A 21,910-nucleotide genomic window follows, 5' to 3' on the forward strand; every position below is an offset into this window, starting at 1 on the left:
TTTTTTTTTCTTTTCCTTTAAAAGGATGGTATGTGAGAAGAGTTAGAAGTGTAAAATCTAAGACCCAAAGCTCTTGAGTTTTCCCCTTCACTGCAGTAACAATCACAGAGGGTCAGAAATGGTGTTTTAGACTTCATTTCCAAAAGAAACAGGCTTCGCATCCACTGCTCTGTGCCACGACTTACGCACCCCATTGTTTATGGTAGCACTAAAGTGTGGACTTAGGAGAAGGAACAAACAAGACATCAGTCCTAGGGCTAGTGATGAAAGCCATTTATAATGATCTACTTACTGTCAAATTGTGTCTCTTTATTCTTGCCCTTCAGAGAGCAGAAAGACAAACCAGAATGATGGATTCAGCGCAATATGCAGAATTTTGTGAAAGTCGGCAATTAAGTTTCTGTAAGTAAGCATTTCACGTGCGGATCATTAGAGGTGGAACAGAGGAGGTGTTGCAGATGTGCTAACGTCCAGCAAGATCTCTTGTTCCTTAGCAGTTGGAGGACCGGCGTAAGTATGGTTCTCATTGGTATAGAAACAGCTCCTGCACTGCTAGGGAGAGCCTGTAAAAGAGTTTCTTCCAGTCCACCGTTTCAAACTTCAAAGCATTGGAAGCTCTATAAGGTAATACACAGAGAGTCATGGTAATTACCCACAATGCTTTCAGTCTCCCCCCCAAAAAAAAAATCCATTTTATTTTCCAAATTCTGAGTCACATTTACACAAGCAATGCTGATTGGACTTGCCCCAAATGGATGCTGATAGTAGAGTTATGACATTTCAGAGTCCCCTGCGTTAATGAGCAGAACCAACTGTCCCTGTCATCCGGGCACAAACATGCTATCACAAGGGCACGGGTCAGTTGAATCCTCCATGTGTCTATTCTGTGTCAGCAGTCTTCCTCGGCCCGTGTCGGGAACACGTGCAGCGCGTGGTAAAACGAATGCTCCCCAGCACGGCCCAGCAGTGCAATCAAAGTACAGAAAGACCCTTGATAAACAGTGAAATACCGTCACCGCCACGGCTCGGGGATGAGTCAGGCTCTCGGGGTAAAGGTCAGAGAGAGAGTGTGATGGAAAGTCCGGTGACAAGCATGACAAAGGGGCACATGACCCCAGTCTGCGGACTGACACCAACAATGGTGCCTTTACACGAAAAACCACGATGCGGTCACCCTAACAACGCACTGGACATGGAAGAAGAAATTGAAAGCTTCATTTATACATCTGAAAGTGCAAATATAAATGACACTTGTCAAATAGTGCCCCATGTAAATGTCAGTGAAATATAGGAAAGCAAGTTGTGGAAGATGTTTTCCCCCCTAACTAAATATACTTTCTAACCTGACTGACTATTTGGCATCGTACATCTGTGAAGCATTAAGTCAATGACACTTCAGTTCACGGCAATTTCAGCAAATGAGAGGGTTTTGTATTGTAATTTTTAGGTTTAAAAATGGCATTCAAGCCCTTTATAAATATAAATCTCTAGTTCATAAAGTCGCAGTGATATTGAGTTGTTTGGGGTTTTTTTTTCAGCTTATGTTTTGAAAGTTAATTGTCTTAGAGGAGGCAAAATCCCCCATCAAAGTCCCTAAATAGGTCTTTTCTTTGAAAAGCAGTTTTTGGTGTCTGTGTCTTGTTTTTAGGAGCTCTTCATTTTCTCTGTGTAGCTCAATAATAAACTGCAGTGGGTTTAATGTGAATACTTCCTTTCTCTAAACAGCAGTTGTATAAATAGTATGTTATGCTTATTATTTTTTTTGTCATTAAAGGGAAAGGATTTGGTCATTTAAAAATATTGTTTTTTATGGTGCCCAGGGGTGATTCCTCATGAAACCTTGATGGGAAGATGTATTTTGTGTTCCAGGGGACTGTGGTTGGGGCTATTAGAAGCCTAGCAGGTCAGCAGATTGAGAAACAATTCCCACACTGGTCAGCGTCTTTGGACCTTTGCTTTCCTCTCCTTCCTGAAAACCCAGTATACCTGTCTTGTGAGTCTGCCAGGTGTGTCTTCTTAAATACCTGCTCACAGCACTCACCAATTGGGGTTCTGCTACATTGTATATAGGAGCATCTCTCTAACAGTAAAGGCTGAAAGCAAGCTAACCAGAAGACCCTGACCAAATTTCCCTTTCTTTCATTTGGCTGGATTTACGTAAGTTGAGTAGTCAGTTCCCCCACAGTCTTCTTTCCCCTCACAATCATATCGATTCACCAGTGTTTTTTTCTGGTTAGAATTTGTTCAATCTTTCTTCGACCCTTTGTCAGCTCCTTCTGTGGCTTTTATTAACAGCTGGTATCTAGAATTTCCTTTTTAATTCCTCTCGAAGTTTCTGTGGGTTTTTGTTGATGAATTCCAACAGTCTATATGTGTTTAATTACGATACATTTGGACTTACACCTGCTGTCATTTTGTATTTTAAACTTGTTGTACTTTTCCTCTTGGCTATTTCCTCTTGTACATCCTGTTAGATTGGTTGGCTTTTCTTTATCTGTCCTCCACCAGTGTGAGGTTTTTATATTCTCTCTGCAGGATTAGCAGTCTTGTGCAGAACCCACTACACGACCAGGGCTTCTGGTATTCTTTCAGCCACAGGTCTTAAATTTTCAGGAGGTATCCCTGCCTTAAAATGGTTTTAAGTTGATACTGAGTTTCTAAATTTCTCTCCGCCTCATTTTTTTTTCCTTAGGGCCGTTAAGAGTTTAAAGCATCCGTATTTTATCCCTGTACTTAAATGATAGTTTAGCTGGGTAGAGAATTGTGGGCTGACAGTTCCTTATGAAAGTATTCTCGATAGCTGAGCTTCTTAAACTGTGGGTGCAGCCCCATATGGGGTGGCATAACTGAATGTGGGGCTGATGAAAAATTTGGCAACAGTAAAATGTTTCTGAACACAGAGCAACCAAAGAATAATCCAAAATCAAACTGGTAATGAATCTGAGGGGCTTCGGCCAGTGCTTGCCGGTGTTGCAAATTTCTCAGATGACAAGGAGTGGAGAGTGGGGAAGCTTTAAGAAGTCCTGGTCTGTGCTGCATCTCTTGTTAGTAAGAAGTTTTCTGTCAGTGTCCTTGTTCTTCTTTAGTTTCCTTTTTGTAGAAATGGAGACCAAGATATGTGCTTCCAGGTCCTATGGTGGGTTGGCAAACAGGAGCTGCACAGTAAATGTCTGCAGAAAGATGGGAAGGAGAGACAGACCCTACTGTGGAAGGCTGCATGGAAAACAGTGTTTTCAGAGGCAGGCTATTTTCCATTAAAAAGCAACAACAAAAATACCATCAGAAAACAGTGTTCTTGAGGATGCTGACATTGAAGGATTTCTCCAGAATAGAATGTTACGCAGAGAACTGAGGGAAAGGCTGATGAGAAGGGCTGAGGTAGAAGCCATGAAATAGCATGCAGGGTGAGAGAATGGATTCTTAAGAGGCGTGTAAATTTGCTTGTGGTCACTGTTGATAAAGATAAAAAGTGTAAGCACTAATTAACTTTTAAATTTCATCAGAGATTTTATGTAAACTTGTTGTAATTCAGCACAGCCTGAAAACACGAGGGTGCCCAGAAGCTGATGATTCTAGCCCCTTTTGGTCTTGGTTCAGGAGGCTACTTAAATTGCTGGTCAGTTTCCTAATGACTTTTTCTCCTGAGAAGAGTCCCCTCACCTCTTGTTGTAAGCAACTCTCATGACTAGGGACACTGTGCTGGTTTTTCTGCTGGGACCATCAGAGTCTTAGTGGAATGGTCAGTCTCTCTCCCCATTGGCAAGGGAGGCAAGTAACATCCCCTATGTTGTGAGTTAGGTGTTGAGCTTTAACTGCAAGGTCTGTGCAGGAGGAAGATAAGGCTGTCCGCCCCCAAACCCCCCACAAAGATTGACAGTCTCAGGGACCCTGTACAGAGGGGCTAGGAGTTGAAATCGTCCCAGAGGCAGTGGGCTTGGCTTTTGATGTTTGTTTTCAGAACGAAGTCCCGATGGCACAATGAGTGCATAGTTGGGTTTGCCAATCAAGGTAGTTGGCGAGAGCCTCCCTCCTCTGAAACCCTCAGAAGCAGTTCTGCCCTGTCCTACAGGGTCGGTAGGAGTTGGAATTGACTTGGTGGCGATGGATTTATACCTGGAATAGCGGCAAACAAGTGCTTTATGGGGCCTTTGGGCATCTTGTGGAATGCAGTGAAGTTTTAACCCTGCCTGTCGAATAAAGATTTTTTTGTTCCTTCGTGTAGTCATTTTTTTCCACAAATAATGATTGAGAGTATCTGATGCCAAGCATACTTGATGCCGGGGATGCCGTGGTGGAACCAGGGCCTGTGCTGCATTTTCAGGGCCTACTGTCGAGTGAGAAAAGTAATTCTTCCGCATCCGTAGATAGAGCTGCCTGGATACCAGTCACTATTATTTACCTCACTTATGTAAAAAAATTATTTTTGATTGGTAAACATTTATAACATTTACCATTTTAACCATTTTGACGTTTACCATTCAGTAGCCTTAATTACAGACACGACGTTGTCGAAATATCACCACAATTTCCCATAGTTATTCATCACCCATCTCCCCCTCCCCACAAATAAACTCTTGTCTCTCTACATTTGCCCCTGCTCAATATTTCCTAAGTGGGGCCATGTGATGTCTGTTCTTTCATGTCTGCTTGACTACACTGAGCATAGTGCTTGCAAGGTTTGCCCATGTTGTAGCCTGTCTCAAAGCCTTAAGGATAGATAAGGTTTCATTGCACCCACAGACCCCCATGTTGTTCATCCAGCCACCCATCTGTTGGCAAGCACTTGAGCCACGTCCACCTTTTGGCTGTTGTGTGTGTCATGCTGCAAGGAGCGCTTATAAAGCAAACCGTTAGAAGCCTCGTGTCTCCATCTCTCTCTCTCACTCACACGCACACAGATCTGTTTCTGTCTTCCTAACAATCTGTCGGAGGAAAAGTGAAGAAGGTGTATTTTATTGATCTTGCCAAATTGCTGCCTGTTAGCTTGGACCTCAGAAGTATTCCACAGCTGTTGAACAAGTGTGTGTGAGCCACTGCAGCTTACTAGTTAGATGGAATGTTGCATGTCAGAGACAATTTGGAAGATTGGTGACTTTAGGGAGATGGCTTTAAGGGGGATTATCATAATTCTGCCACATCTGACAGCTTTGACAAGGTGCATCGATAGCAGGGCGTAACGTCTCCTGTGATTTATTTTGAAGCACACTCTTCTGTATGTGGAATCTGTGAAGACTTATCTATAAGGATCAAAACATCCTGGTCTGAGTTACTGTTTGGTGTTTTATGGACCTGTGAGACCAAAGTAGTCAAAAGAATAATTGGTGGATTTAAAAAAAAAGATTATTATCTTACAGAACTGATAAAATCTTCACTTTCAATCTTTTCCTTCAGGTCCCTAGTTAAATTTGTAATATCTAAGAAGACCTTATATCAAATTAGTCTCTGCTTAGCACTGTGACCATTTAGAGATTCTTAACTGGAGCTTCCAGCGATGCCTGGTTCCATGTGTGTGTGGTGCTATGAGTTATGGAGAGAGATGAGAGGCGTGCCCTGAAAAAAATAATGTCATAAGAAATTTACGTGGGTGAGAAGATACCTGATGGGAAAGCTGTTCAACAAATGATGAAAGTGGGGATGCCTCCCAGATGCCCGTATGCTCTGGATCCATGTGAATCTAGGTGATGGGAGAGCCTTCCATGGAGGGGAAGGGGTCAGGGTGAGCACAGAGGGGACTCTAGTCAGGCCAGGTGACATTTTAATCAGGGAGTAGTGGGCAATTTAGGAGCTCTGGTGGCATAGTAGTTATGAGTTGGGCTGTAATCAGCAAGGTCAGCAGTTCACAACCAACTGCTCTGTAGGAGAAAGACTTTCTATTCCTGAACAGAGTTACAGTCTCAGAACCCACAGAGGCAGTTCTATCCTGGGCTCTCGAGTTGCTATGAGTTGGAATTGACTCAGTGGCAGGGAATTTGGTTTTTTGGTGTGAGTGACACAGTGGTAGCCCTGGTAGCATAGTGGATTAAGAATTGAGCTGCAAACCACAAAGTCAGTAGTTTGAAACCACCTACTACTCCGAGGGAGCAAGATAAAACTTTCTACTCCCATAAAGGTTTACAGCCTCAGAAATCCGAAGGGACCAGACTCCTCTGTCCTATAGAGTTGTTATGAGTCGGAAGTGATCTTGTGGCAATGAGTCTAGTTTGGGGTTTGGTGGCATAGTGGTTAAGCTTTTGACTACTAATCCAGGAGTCAATAGCTCGAACCCACAGGGCAGTCCATGGAAGAAAGACAAAGCAGTCTGTTTGGGTGAAGCCAGTCACCCGAGAGACCCTATGGGAGAGTCCTCTTCTGTCCCTTAGGAGCGTGATGATTCAGCATGTACTCAGGGCCTTAAGTTTGGTTTGGTTAAAGGCACATGTTATTTTAAAGGCAAGTTGGAATCCATTTGGTTGGTTTTAAGAGTCCGGCTTGACTCTTTGGGCATCTTTACCTCTACGTAGAGGACAGAATTATAGATCAGTTCAGACCTAGACTGACTTTATTCCATTCTAAATCACCACTGTGAGCCTAGTAAAGCAATTGGAACAGAGGTAGACAATCCAGTGTTTGTATTTTCTTTGGGTCAGGATAGTTTCTGTCTTGCAGTATTTTCTTTCCACAAGAATTAAAATTGCCTCCAGCAAACTAACCCTTCAGATCATTGCTAAAATCTATTCCAATTCCTAGGAGCCTTACAAGACAGGGTAGAGAGAGAACTGCCTGCCCCTTGGGGTTCTGAGACTGTAAGTCTTTTCAGCAGTGGAGAGCCTCATCTTTCTCCTGCTTGTTCCGTAAGTTCTGACCAACTAGGCCATATTCTGCAGCAGGGTGAAGCATGCGGAACCTAAGGTTGTTTCATAAGCAATGATACCTTGATGTAAACATTGATCCAACATAAAGGACCAAAATACATCAGGAAGGGTCAGGGATGACTCACATGTTGAAAACGGCACATGCTGTGTGCATTTTTCACCTTCCGGGTTCCGCTTTCATTCTATGGAAGATACATGGTATCTGAAGACACTGTTTAAAAGTTACATTTGCTCCAATTTTTATTTTATTTATTTTTTACCATTAGCCAAAAAGGCCTCCAAGTTCCGAGACTGGTTGGACTGCAGCAGCCTGGAGATAAAACCCAATGCTGTGGCGATGGAAATTTTAGCGTACTTGGCATACGAAACCGTGGCCCAGGTAAGAATTTCAGTCTGTTGTATCAGACCATACGTGGTGATGTTTCTCCACATCCCTGTCTGTGACCACTTCTTCTACCTGTCACTTCCTGGACCAAGCATGAGTTGAGCCATTGGTTTTCCCTGCAGGCTCTCTTGCCATTTTCTGGACGCCGGTTCCCTCAGGTTTCTGGCATTCTCAGCTTTGGTGGTGTTTGGGAAAAGTCACTGCTGTTTTCAGCTTTCTCCTTGCTAGGACCAGAAGTGCAACTTACTTCTTGATACTGAACTTCAGACCCACATCTCCCTCAGAGTACATTTTTCAACCCTGAAAAATCACTTTTGTAGTTAAATGATACAGAGCTCTCAAGTGCTTACCCAAACCTGAATCAGAAATCTCTGCTTGCAGACCGATTTCTGCAAAGCATAGTGCATGGACGCACCAGCTCCTTGGCATTTGTTTAAATGCAGACATCTCGGAACACCCACTGATTTCTAATCTCTGGGCTAACCAAGAGCTCGGGAATCTGTAGTTTTTTAAATGGTCCTCTGGAACTTGCACTTAATCATTTGAATCTAAAAACAACTCATTTGTTACAGTGTGGCCCTGTTCAGTAATTTGCCTTTATGAAATGGCCACTGAAGATATGTACAAGGATGTACCCCCCAAAAACCAGAATTGCACTGGGCAAAGCGGAGTTTTCAGAGCATGCATTTTGCCCACTGGGCGAGCATCAAGCAACTCGCTCTGAGTTAGTGCACCCAGTGGCCTCGCCTGGGAAGGTTCTCTCTGGTCACAGTGAATTTTTTCGTAAAAGCAGTTTCGCTCGAACCTAATCTTTTGTGATGGCCAATCTTAAGAGAGCAGCATGCAACTGTAAAATTTTGTTTCCTATTTAGGAAAAAAGCCACAGAAACTGTTGTGAGGTTGACCACAGGTTAATCAGGACAATGTAATGGGAAAAACTCAAGTGTACAGTGGTTTTCTCGTTTCAAAAAAGGTGAAATGTCGATTGATGAAAAACCTTGTTCTGGTCATTTGTCAACTTCCAGAACGGATGAAAATGTCAGCGTTTAGTGCATTTAGAGTTTGTTGCACTGGGTCAGGCTGTTCATCAAGCTTTCTATGTAGAGGTTCTGTAAAGATTGTGTAACAGTGTGCAACAAAAAAGCCCTGATTTACCAGCCTGTGTGATCGCAAGGTGTCAGTGGGATAAGGCTTCAGGCATCAGAAGACCCCAAACAAATATTTCAATGCAAATGGAGACCCAAAGCCCATCTGTAGACAATTGGACGTTCCCTCGTAGAAGGGTCACGGGGAAAGAACAATTTTGTGGAAGACGGGGGACTGGTTTTGCCACCATGACAATATACCTGCTCATGCAGCCATCTCAGCTTGTGGCTATAACAGCATGCCTTTTGCCCCACACACCTCACTCACCTGCCCCCGCTCTGTGCAACATCTTTCGTTTCTGTGAATGAAGAGGGACATGAAAGGACAGTGATTGGATGATGTCAAAGAGGTGAAGGAAAAGTGGAGGAGGTTCTGCCAGCCCTCCAAACAGATGAATTTGAAAAATGTTCCCAGGACTGGAATCTCAAATTCACATTAAATATAAAGTTGTTTTGTAAAAAAGTAAAATAAAAATACATACTTTGAAAAAAGAATTCCATTGGGGGGGAGTACCCCTTCATATATAATACGAGTGAGGTGAAGAAATCAGATGGTGCCAACTATCAGGAAGAATAATGCCTAGGGTCTTAGAGCCGTGTCTTAAATTAAGCAGCCATCTAAGTGAGGTGTCAGTTAAGTCCACGCGCAAGGAGCACACCAGCTTGTGTGATCCAAGGATTGTAAATAGTGAAATCCAAGATAAGTAAACGGAGGTTATTGTATTAGAACTTAAATTCTAAGCACCCAGTTTTCACAAGGCTGTGAAAGAAAGTGACAGCCTACAGTCCACTGGCCGGGTGTCCAGGCGGATCAAGCCTCTAGTAAACCTAGGACCTTGACCAAGGATCTGAACAGTCTTGCCCTTAGTGGAATACCACAGATGTTGTTAGGTTAAACTTTAACATTTCTTCATTTCTTTCCCTTTTGACACATTTTAAAATTTGTTCTAGTTTTATTATCTGATGCTTTTTCTTGGATTGGGGTTTTGCTGTGCTTTTTATCTTGTTGTTGTGGGAGGGTGGTGGGGATGAGATGATTGCTCTCTGTGAAATCCAGGAGAGTTAATCCATAGAGTCAGCAATTGGATTAATAGTTCCTCCAAGAAGGGGAGGATTCTTAATAACAATAGCCACAAGAATGAAGAAAATGTTCTAGAATAGATTGTAGTAATGATTGTACAACTCTGTAATGCATTTAAACCGTTGAATTGTGTGTTGCATGAACAAATGTATTAATAGTAACACAACCTTTTAAAAAAGAGCTGATACAGGCTCTTTAAGAAGGTCCTCTAGTGATTTTGAGAACTGCTTTCCACAAAAGACAGACTACAAATCATTTGCGTTCCGTACAGAACCTAGCACAGTGCCGTCCACAGTACAGATATGTGACAGGCAGCGTTATCAATAACATTTGGAATGTGTTCTTTAGAGTTTTGCCAGTTCAGTGGCAGTCATGATTGTTTCCAGATGTTTAACTGTATTTTCCTTACTCTGATCTTCCAGTTGGTGGATCTGGCTCTTCTTGTTCGGCAGGACATGGTGACCAAGGCGGGGGACCCTTTCAGCCACGCCATTTCTGCCACTTTCATTCAGTATCACAGCTCTGCCGAGGTAAGCATTCAATAAAATCAGTCGTCTTGGATGCATCAGTGGATTTTCCCCCCAAAGTCTGGTATTTACATCAATAGTTAAAAACAACAACTACTTTACGTTTCAATTGATGGTCTTCAGTCAAAGAATCTCAATGCATTCGACATTCGATAAATATTAATATTAATGCACTTAATGTAGTGAGGTTTTGTACCTCGCTTACCTTGGCCTGTCCTTCAGTGACCTCTCACAAAGGACTTCTCAGCCCCTTGAGAAATAACAATTGTCAGGTAGCTGACTTATGTTAGGAAACGTAATTTATTTCTTTGTGGAGGGTTGTCATTATTTAATGTGATAATGGTCGCTGTTCTTTGTGGACAACCTCCTGTTTCAGTTACTGAACCATTTCGGTTTCAAGATCTCAGTCCCAACTGTCTTCAGTTTGGGATTGGCTTTCTCATGGGACGATCGCTGGCCTTTCGGTGTACTTTGTGCTACTGAAATTTCTGCTGGTGGAGACCATGAAGTTTTCTCTCCACCAGCAAGGCTTTGTGTAGTAGCTGCAAGGAGCCCTGGTGTTCCAGAGTCACGTGGTCGGCTGCTAACCGAAAGGAAGTCGTGGCCATGCACTTCTGCAGGGCCGCGCTGAGTCAGCCTCAACTGGACAGCAGTGGGTTCGGTTGTTTGTTTGCTTGTTTATAGAAGCTGTGCTGCATCGCAGGCTGCTTTAAAAGCAAACAAACAAAAGACTCTCTGTGATCTAAAAGCCAGAAAGGTACTATAACAGGTTGAATGGCTGTAGTGATGTTTGACCATATTTACTAACAAAAACCGTGATTTTGATGTAATTCAATCTAATAACCACACGGAGAGCAACCCAAAGGTTAACATCTGCACCTGTGAGGATAAATCCGGAGCTGCTGCTTCTAGGAGTCAGTTAAAAACGAGTGTGAGCATCTCTCTACCTGTGATCAGTGGATGGCCACAGACAAGTTCCCTCAGAAACATGCGTGTTGCCATGTCCGTTAGCCCGCTGCCATCAGGTTGCTTTTGACTCATAGTGACCCTCTCTAGGGTGGCTGAGGCTGTAAGCTTTACGGGAGCAGATGGCTGCATCATGGCCCCGCAGAGTCCCGCGAGGTTGGCAGGGCTTCCCTTGAAGTGAGCAGGCCACAGCTCACCAGTGGGCACCCCCAGCGCTTCTCCCAGTCTGGTTAGGGGTCTTTCCCAAAAGTGCCCAATCAAGACACTGCCTGCCCCAGGAGCCTGAGGGACCGTTCATGTCAAGACTGAGAGGGTCAGCTCAGAAGGTTTTGGAGATTATGTTGGGGAGCTCAAAGGACTAATCCGAATGAATTTTTCCAAGGGACACGGGATGATCATGGGGAGTTACCCAGAAGGAGTTGTCAGAACTCCATCAGGGAGAAAAAAGCCCATAAAGTCGCACCCAGGATTTTACCTTGTTCATCCCGACTGCACCTGTTCCTTCTTCAAGGGTGGCTAGGGCTGTCCCAAGAGGATCCTGTGAGGAGCCTTTACGCTGTCCTCTTTGCAGCCCTGGTAGTGCCCCCTTTGACATGGTCCTGTTCGCCAAACTCAGAGAACATTGAAGGAAACGCCAGTCAGGCCTCTGGAGGATGCGGACGCTGCCACATTGCCGTGGTGCGAGCGGAAGGGCGCACGGTTCTCCTTCTCAGGCACAGGGGTGGACACAGCACCTGCAGAGGTAGATAGACCTAAATGGAGGTTGTGTTGAAAAACAATAGCTTCGCATTTTGAAATGTGTGTTTAAAAGTTTTCTATGACACTGTAGTAATACTTTTTTACGGACCCACATCTAATTGTAAAGTGCAGTGTACTGACCAAGGCCCACTTGTCATCTGTATCTGAGCACAAATATCCACAGCCTGATAACGTCTCTGAGGTGAGGCCGGTGGGGCATCACCATCTTTAGAAAACTCGTGTAAGGTTCCCACATCACGTCCCCTTTTAGTGTCTTGAAAACTATAAAACTTTACTTCAGCAACACATGAGTCAGTTTTGCAAACGATTTCAGGGTGTGCTGACATTCGCAAGCCCATGGATGACTCTCAGAAGTCTTTCCACCCTGTGAACCCATATAGAACACATATAAAGATATGCGCCAATAGAACACTTTATTACAAAAGTTAACTGGTTTTATGCCCCCTATACACAGGGCCGCTGCCATCTTGTTATGCCCCCTACCCATGCACATCGGGCTGCTAACGCGAGGCCGGCAGTTCAGCTGGCAGCTCTGTGGGAAGAAGATGAGGCTCTCTACTGCCAGAAGAGCTGCAATGTTGGAAACCCACTGGGCAGTTCCCCCGTCCTATGGGGTCACTGTGAGTCAGCCTCGACTCCAGGGCAGTGAGTTTGGGGGGGAGGGGGTGCGCGCACGCCCACGTGCATGCAGAATCAGATTAGCTTGTAATTCCCATAGGGATTTAAAAGGTTTCTGCCCTTTAACAATCTGCTTTCTTCTTTGAAAAGATCATACATCATTATCAGTCAACATACTGGAAAAGTCCCTACATCTTGGCCCGTTGATGAAACAGGATTTGCTTTCTTTGTTACACACCCACGTTACGATGTCAGGGAGCGCTCTTTAAACTGTCTCTGATGCATGTTCATTTGATGAACATATGTGTCAGTATGCTCTTGATTAACATCAGACAAATTTGTTGTAACATTTCTAATTGAAGAAATTTACAGTGAACATAAGAAGCCTCGTTTCCCCTTAGCACAAAGAGATTCCTGGGTTGGTTTAGAAAACCCTTTGTCTTTGTCTTTTATCTTTTTCCCCTTTCTTGGCTCTTCATGGTGGCCACACTGCCCTGAGGAGCTGCTCAGCAACCTCAGCCTCCGTTTCCAGCGGCCCAGCCATTGAGAAAATGCCCTCTGAATGCTGGGCTCCTGGGCTCTGGGTGGTGGGAGCCAGGAGCCCGGCGCTGGGGAATATTCTGACTGCGTGTTGGGCAGGCCTCACACGCTCCCCTGGCCTGTACAGTAATAATCTCTTGGAGCTATCTGGCTTTCTCAGGAACAAGTCATGTCAGATTGGTTTCACTTCCTCTTGTTTGATAGTATTTCTGAGCAAGCTTATCAGGGAAACATCATTCAAATCAATACCTGGACCTCAGCAAAACATTTTCCAAAGTCAGGCATGATATTTTTTTTACTTTATAAAGAATTGTGGACAATCTGTTAGTATGATTAAATGGTTGATATGATGAGGAAAATGTGGAAGAATCACCTAAAGCCAAACCAATTGTCATAAGAGTCCGTTTCAAGTCATAGCAATACTATATATAGGACAGAGTAGAACTACCTCTTAGGGTTTCTAAGGCGTCTTATATTGGGTTCTCTGGAGAAACAATACCAGTGACAGACAGATAAATGTACACAGATTATGTAGATTATATATGGTATCATTATGTATATAACATAATGTATATAGATAATGGCTCACACCATTATAGAAGTCTGTAAGTCTAGGCCAGTTCAAGCCTGTGCGGCAGACATGAAGCTCGAGGCTTCTCCTGGCTCAGTAAACGTGGGTGCTCGTGAACCAGGAAGCAGGAAGACCACTAGCTGGTGGGTGTAGAGGTGGGTGAATCCAAGGTCAGAAGTTCAGACTTGTGGCTACAGTGTCCTAATAAATAAATATAAATCAGCAGGTCAAATGGCAAGCTTCTGATAGCTCTTAGGGTGGGCGGGCAAGTATGGTGGACAGCTGACTTAAGCCCAAAGAACCAGCAATCAGTCAGCCAGATGTAGGAGCCAGATCACACAAATGCAAGTAGGCTTCACCACCGCATCTTCTTACAGAGGAATTAGGCCACAAACTGTAGAAAACATCTTTCATGGCATCAAGTCTAAGAGCTGAGAAAGGAGGTTGCACTTCACACCGATCCTCCCACAATTGCTTGGCTGCTCACAGCATCCCATCCTGAAGTTGATTACGATACGTTAGGGGCACATCATGGGGGATTACTAGGCCAAACCACCGAGACTCCTGGCCCAGCCAAGTTGACACGAAGCCTAACTCTCACAGCTGTAAGTCTTACTGATGCACATAGCTACATCTTTCTCCCAGAAAGTGACTGGTGGGTTCGAACTCCAGACCTTTTGGTTTGCAGCCTAGTGCTTAATTACTGTGTCACCAGGGCGCCTCCGATTTATAAAAGCATGTATGCAAAAAGACCTACAAGCTTTGCTTGTACATCTCTTAGGCTCTCATGATAGGATTCTTTTTATTATTATTAATCATTTTGTTGGGGGCTCTTGCAGCTCTTACAAGAATCTATCATTCAGTTGTATCAAGCACCCTTGTACACATGTTGCCATCATCCTTTCCAAAGCATTGTCTTTCTACTTGAACCCGCGGTATCAGCTCCTCTTTGTTCCCTTCCCTCTACGATTGGATTCATTAGGAAATTTTCTGTTTGTGTTATAGTTTTTAAGCAACGTCATATTGTTTAGATATTGACACGTCGAAAGGAGAGTGAGCAGGGGTACGAAGTACTCTACAAACGAGTGGGTGACCAGTGACAAAAGGCGATTGGAGTGTTTATTCTCAAGAAGGGAAGAGCTGATGGAATGTGAAGTGCTTTCAGCTAGAAGAAAGAGCAGACTTATTGTCACGCCCAAAGGGCACATCCTGGTGGGAGGGACTGGAGGAAGGAAGAAGCGAGTGATTCGTAGGCTGAGCGGGAGGGAGGGCCGAGTATTCCGTCACCTGGGGCTTTGGGTTTGAGTTACTGGAGAATGCTGGTCACCACGGGCATACTGTTTGTAAAGAACCCGCATGGGGAGAGAGAGGGTCTCCAGCTCCCTGTTGAGAAATGAAAATTGCAGTGTCATTGAAAAAGAGGAAGCCCCTAACAAGAAGGGGTGGTACCGGGGCTGCCACAGTGGGCCGAAACATGTCGGTGTCTCTGTCTGACAAAATAGGTAGAGTTTTTAGAAACCATATATAAGGAAGCCTCTTTCCTGCCTACTACAGGAGAAGACACTAAATAGTTAACACACTTGGACTCTCCTGGGCAAATGGGGGCCATCATTTTGGTAGGCCCAATAAGAATAAATTGTGTCATTACTTCCGTAAGTGCCAGGTAAGAATTCAGTTGATGAGACAGAGAACAGACGGTAACATTAGTCAAAGGCCTGGTCACTTGATTTCAAAGCCGCATCTCTCTGGGCAGAGTTCCTACATGAAGTGCAATCCAGATTCCCCTGAGAACACGCCTCCTGCCACCCCGACAGCTCCAAGTGGGTCACAGCACCCAGGGAAAATGACGTCCGGACCCCTGGGCAACGGGAGTGCTGGGCAAGACTCCACGAAAACCAAGCAGCGGAAAAGGAAGAAGGTCAGTGGGGCCCTCTCTTCTGGCGGGGACGGGGAGGCTCCCCAGTGATGAGATGACAGGGAGATGGGGCTGTTTCCCACAGCTCAGATTTTTGGAAGCAGCCATTTTTCTTTCAGCCCCACGGACTTGTACTCAAATTGTTTAACATCCTTCTTCCGAATGAAGCAAGATTGCTTCTTCTAATATTTTGTGAAACTCTTCAAACATAAGAGAAAAGTGAAAAGAATTAGAAGGTGAACCCTCTTATCTAACACCTAGATTCTACACTGATGGCTTGGCTGCCTTCTTTGTGATCCGACCTCTGCCGACTCACCCCTGCGCCTTTGTTCCTCCGTTTGTTGGTTTCATCTTGTTGGCTGGGGCAGGAAGGGATACAGAGATATCCGATAGACATCAGTTCCTTGGCTATCTTAACACTGTATACTTGTGTGTGGCTCCTGCTTTGGAATATGTTGGAGATAAAACGTATGCACAGCGGGCCATTCTCCAACCCACTCGACAACATCAGTGGATACAATGGAATACTATTAAGACCCAAAGAAGAAGAAATTGCATGTATTCTGGAAAACATGAATGGGGGAAACACAGTCTATTTCCAGGGGCTCTAGAGGTGCAGTGGTTAAGGGCTTGCCTGCTAACTCCGTCACAGGGCAAAAGGCATGCCTTCTGCCACCTTACAGAGCACACTCGGGGAACCCTCTGGGGCCGTCGAAGGCTGCCTTGTGGGCTGAAGTGGACTCACAGAAACCAAAGTTATCTCCCATTTGCAGCTTTTATGAATGAATCCATTAAGAATATGCAACCGCCCTGTGTGACAAATGCCTTTTATTTGTCCTAGGGCCCCCGCTAGGAAGGACATTGCTGGGCCATAGAGTGACTCATGCATGCGCATTCGCTCCCAAGCAGTATATGAGTCCTGTTGCCCCACCTGCTCAATGACATGGGGTGTTGTCATTATATTTTCACTTTTGCCTATTCTTTAAAAAAAACAAAAGTCTAGTCTACCACTTTTCTTGTCATTTCATCATACTGGGATGGCTGTGATGTTGGAAACTGTGCTACCAGTATTACAAGATCGGCAGGGTTCTCCACTGTGGGTGGGTTTAAGCAGAGCTTCCACAAGAAGACACGCTAGAAGGAAGGCGTGGCGAACTATCTCTGAATACGGTGGGCAGTGAAAACCGAATGAATGGCCAGCAGCTGAATACGTCTGATCCAGAACATGAGCCCCCGGATTGAAAGACCCCACAATATGGCTGGGCAAGACCTGCCTCCTCAAAGTACAGACAACCTAAGATTGTGTTGAGGAGTCCCCAGGAGACACAAACAGATAAGATTTTCATCACGAAACAAATGGTTGGTGCTTCACACCCAGCCGGAAGCTTCTCAGGAGACAGGCCTGGCAGTAAGCTTCCCAAAAGTTACAGCTTTGGAATCTTAGGAAACACCTGTGTGCACACTCGGGGTCTCCAGGAGTTAGAATCAGCTCTGCAGCACCCACCACGTCACCACCAAGGCTTCTTAGCCACTGATGACTGGAACCTGCCTTGATATCTAACGTGACATAACCCAACACACATAATGTAAAACCGGAAGCCACACTCACTGTCGTTCCTGAGTGTGGCACTCACCTTTCAGTTTCTACCTGTTTTTGACCACTCTCCACAGATTTCAGGTAGTAGTTGTTGTGATTTGTGTAGTTTACAGATTCATCTAGTAGAGGGTACTACAAAAGACGTTATTCACCATGATCAGAAGTGAAACATGCCAAGATAAAATATTTGAAAAAGCAGTAAGTAAACTTAAATTTCAGCCTTCATTTCTGGTTTCCTCTTTGCATTTTCAAGACGGCAGGGATCACTGATTCTATATTCAGAGGCAATTGAATGACAATAAACACATACTGTAAAGTAGTTTTAAATGATGTTGTCCACCACACCTCCAACTCTTTTCCAGCCAGTCAAACGAGAGCAGGAGAATGTTGCCTCTAAGGGGCTTTCTGTGCAGAGTGTGTACAGAGCTGTGATTAATCTATTCATCACACATAAAGAAATCCTTTGGCTTGAGAAATTATTGAATTTTTTAGTTATTTATATATTTCTCCTACTTCCTATTAAGAACTACTACTAAGTTTGAGTTACTGTTCAGCAAAGATTTTCGAAGTATTAGCCCCCATCTGTCCCTAAATTTCCTCAAATTCCAAATGCATGGCATCAGACTGAAGGGTGGTCCACTGCAGATCCATCAATTCTCCATTTATTGTATTCACCAAGCACCCTGTTGATCGGCCTGGGTGTTGACAGAAAAGAATGATAGTGATAGAAATGGAAAGATATTTGTACAGATAGAAATGATACTGGACATAAAACATTTTAGACTTAACTGTCTCCTGAAAAACTCGAGGAGCCAATGAAGGGAATGTGGGGAGGGCCCATGGTAGCTCCATCCATGCAGCTGCATCCTCATAGCACAGCACCGTGAAACTGGCAACATTTAGCATCTAGTGACATTTTTCACAAATTTGAATATTCCAATTTTTTTTATTGTTTATCTTTTATTTCATAATCATAAACTTAACTCTGTTTTCCAGAATACATGCCTTCTTTCACCTTACCAAAGACCACGTGCTTGCCATCCAACCATTCAGTCTTAGCGGTGCAGATAAAAAACTGGGAACCGTTCGTACTGGGTCCAGCATTTGCCATAGACAGGATGCCAGGACCTGTGTGCTTCAGGATGAAGTTCTCATCTTCAAATTTCTCTCCATAGATGGACTTGCCACCAGTGCCATTATGGCGTGTGAAGTCACCACCCTGGCACATAAACCCTGGAATGATTCTGTGGAAGCAGGAACCTTTGTAACCAAAACCTTTCTCCCCAGTGCTCAGAGCGCGGAAGTTTTCTGCTATCTTTGGAACTTTGTCTGCAAACAGCTCGAAAGAAACGCGGCCGAGGGGCTCGCCGTCGGCGGCTATGTCGAAAAACACAGTAGGGTTGACCATGGCTGGGCACAGCAGGACCAGACAAGACTACAGGTTCAGGCGGCGGCGTCTGCAAAGCGGCAATATTCCAATTTTTATCTACATGTTTGCCAAGAGACCATTCTTCAGCTAGGCTGGCTCACTTGTATCCATATTTCACAAATTGCAGCCTCAAGGTAGTTTCCCTACCTACGCCTGCCACTTCAGAGTGCCCGAGCCCCATGTGAGCGTCCTCCCGGAGGACCTCAAGGTGCTTTGGCCATAGCGTATGTGCCGAAGCAAAATGTGTGCTGGAAAGTAGAGGAAGAGTAGAAGCCCTATTGGACCAGGAGGGACGGTGGGAGAACCAAGCCTGCTTAGCCGGGAGAAAGGAGCGACTTTGGGAGATGCCATAGAGGAGCACACAGGAAGGACCCACCATCCCACTTGCTGTCCAGGACACAGGCCTCGTTATGTTTGTGTCTCTTCCTTCTGTGTCTCCTCTTCCGTTTCCATTGAAGACTTCCCGAGTAGCTGTACACATGTTCCCCCCTCGGTTAGAAAGCACGGCCCACTTCCCAAGCATCTGTTACACTGAGCAGGTGCATGAGGCCGTGTCCGTCACACGCATATGACGGCGCAGAAGTGACGCGCAGAGGAGACTTCATCCGGAGACCTGATCAGTGCGTCTATTCTAGTATCTTCAGCCTGGAACAACGTTGAAACAAGACTCCTGAAAGTGCTCCTTTCTAGCAATGCGGAGAGGGGGTTAAAAGAGCATCATCCGTCGTTGTGGGCCCAGCAGATAGGCGATTCAGGGCATTGTCGGAGTGAAATGGACAAAGATGCTGCTCAGCTTATTCCAAGTCTGGTGAAAAGAATCAAGGTCCTACGTTTCGTGTTGTATTCAAAACCACTTTTCAAGCTCGACTTGGGTCGTGAATAGACATTCTTGGTTTTAGGAATTTTAAAGTCACTGGTTTGTCATAGGAAATGCAAGCACAAGGTGCAAAAGCTGACTCCATGGAACTATTTTAAAACTATCTTTTTAAAATAAGCAGCGTAGGCTACAGTGAGAAGTACAGTCTCTAGCCTGTCCACTCACTTCCCTCCGAGAGAGGGAGGGGAAGGGGAGATCGCAGTTGCTGGGTGTTGATGTTTAAAGGAGCAGCTGCCCTTTTGTCGTCGGGAGAGGAGGTGAGGGTACGCGTGGCAGCCTGGCGCCACACCATTGCTCAGCTGCTCTTCGTGTGTGCGACATTTCACGTTACCAAGGATGGTCAAAAAGTGCCGCGACAGTGGTTCCAGCGCTTCCCTGTACAGGTTTATTCCAGACAGGTTTGTGTAAACTTGTCTCTCACCGGTGGACGGCTGCAGACAAGTTCTCTCAGGGATACACTGTGTTCGTGCCATTGGGATGCCTTCCGAAAACAAGGATCTATTTTGTGCCGTTGGTGGTGGGGACAATTTTAAGGACAGGGCTTACCAAATGTTTAACAAAACTCACATGAGCATCTTCGCAAACCCTTGACTCTCTGCAGCAAGTTTACCAGCGTACTGCTCCACGTAGATGGATCGAGTGTCTTAAGGAAGGTCAGAAAGACAGTCCACCTCAAGGAAGGAAGGAAGCGTGGCTGAAGTCCAAAAGCTGGCGGAAGAAGACCCTAGGCTTACGCCGGCGTGGTAGCTACTGAAGCTGTGATCGTTTCAGCACTTCCACCTCTAAAGGACCACCTTGGCCTCAGCCTGCTGTTGGCTCTATGCGTGACGAAGAGCTGATCTTCCACCGAAGCTGATGCAGCTGATCTTACGAAATAAATTGTAACTGATGACCACTCTTGACTTTACCGATGCTATCCAGAATAAAATTTGTCCGGTCAAAACAGTGGTTCCTGAAGGGATCTGTTGGGCCACAGTGGAGACGTCAGCAGGTTATGGCCTCTGGCTTCTAGGGTCCTGAGGGGCCATCTTGGTAGATTTTTACTTGAAGGCCATAGGCTTATTAATAAGCAAACGGTTTTAAAAATTTGAAAACTTCATTGGTGAGAGAAGGGACAGGAAACTCACACCAGGCGGGGGTGGTTGATATGTATATATTCCCATCACACCACTGCATCATTTCTTCTTGGAGGTCAGCAAGGGCTAGTCTCCCAGAATTTCATGGGGAAACCTTACCATTTCCATCCTAGTGCCCAGGTCTTGCCTCTTCAGATTTATTTTTTTTATTCTCTTAAATTGAAAGAGCATTTAAAAGGATTACAAGTTGAGCCTCAAGATTGCTAGTACTCTTTCTCGCCAGATATCAATCAAAGAGCGCAGAATCCTTCAGCGAATGTTTCATGAGATGCAAACACTGTCATCACAAGTACCCAGCCTGGTTGGAGATGTTAAGAAGCAATAGCTTCACATTTTGAAGTGTTTCTTTCATGAAGGCACAGTGTAATGAATTATTTGATATTGTTCTTTTAGCAATAGTCTTTGTGACTCCCACAAAATGACGGAGTGGGACCATTGCAAATAAAGTATATGGAGCTCTAATATGGTGACTGATTTGTCATTCTGCTGCATTTAAAATGAGTCATTCTAAGGAGCAGGAGCAGGGGGTCTACCTCCCATCAAGAAACAAGAGCCAGAGTGGACCTATGTCCTTGTCCTCCAAGACTCTGTGCACTGAACCTCCTTGACCGGATGCAGAGAGCTCTGACCTCAGAGGTATGACGGAGGAGAGAGAGGGTTACTGTGAGCACTTAATCTGGGAGCTGCGTTTGCTGATCTGTGGAGCCAAGCACCTTGGAGTTATTACTTCTAGTGGAGTGGAACCCTTTCGGCATTTATTGGCCAGGCTGAATGAGCTTTGTAAAATTGCTTGAGCAGGGCAGAGGCCAAGGGACCTCATGACAGCAAAGAGAGGCATGTCTGTGCACAGCTACGGAGGCTGCCCTGACCATAGAACTGTATCCTGAACCTTTCTGATCTTGAACTGTAACTTGTTAACTTCTCTAATAAGCTCTGTAATCACGAGTATGGTCTGCGTGTCCATTGCAATGGAGGATCAAATCCCGTGGGGAAGTGGTGGCTGTTGGGGGAGAGACATGTGGTATCAGATTGATCAAGGAAATCAGCCGGTGAAAGCATGTCTCATCTCCACTTTGTGTTGATGGTTGATTCTTCTTCCTGCTTGTCAAGTCAGGAGGTCGGACGTGACCGCCATGGTATTCTGACGAAAGGCCTCTATTCACAACGAAACATTTTGTCTTACACTCATGTAAGGAATATTATTTAAGCTGCCTCCTGTCTTTTAAAAAATGACTGCTAAGATCCCTGTTTCATTAAATGACTGCATCATACTTTTCTCAGTCTTTCCCTCGTTGACCCAAATTTGCTGCAGTGAGTGTTCCTGTCCAAACCATTTTACACCTGGGTTTCCGCCTACAGGATAAATTCCTGGAAGCGAAGTTGGCGGGTCAAAGAAATTGTGTATTTTCATTTTCATGTGATGTCGCCAAACATTTATCCACAGAGGGAAGACCAGTTACACTCCTACAAGGAATTATGAGAGGCGTAAATTGAATGACTATCAGAAAAACAT

General features: G+C 44.8%; 1 protein-coding gene across 1 annotated transcript in view; it reads left to right on the plus strand.

Annotated features, from left to right (window-relative positions):
- The window catches only part of SUPT3H (SPT3 homolog, SAGA and STAGA complex component), a 456,451-nt gene that overhangs the window by 338,783 nt on the left and 95,758 nt on the right, over positions 1-21,910 (plus strand). Inside the window, exons 7-10 of the mRNA XM_075555015.1 lie at positions 327-402; positions 7,118-7,230; positions 9,885-9,992; positions 15,197-15,361. Of these exons, the coding sequence (XP_075411130.1) occupies positions 327-402; positions 7,118-7,230; positions 9,885-9,992; positions 15,197-15,361 (462 nt within the window). The remainder of the gene's footprint in view (positions 1-326; positions 403-7,117; positions 7,231-9,884; positions 9,993-15,196; positions 15,362-21,910) is intronic.

Source organism: Tenrec ecaudatus, chromosome 7 (genome assembly GCF_050624435.1).
Source record: "Tenrec ecaudatus isolate mTenEca1 chromosome 7, mTenEca1.hap1, whole genome shotgun sequence".
In the NCBI taxonomy this organism is placed as follows: domain Eukaryota; kingdom Metazoa; phylum Chordata; class Mammalia; order Afrosoricida; family Tenrecidae; genus Tenrec; species Tenrec ecaudatus.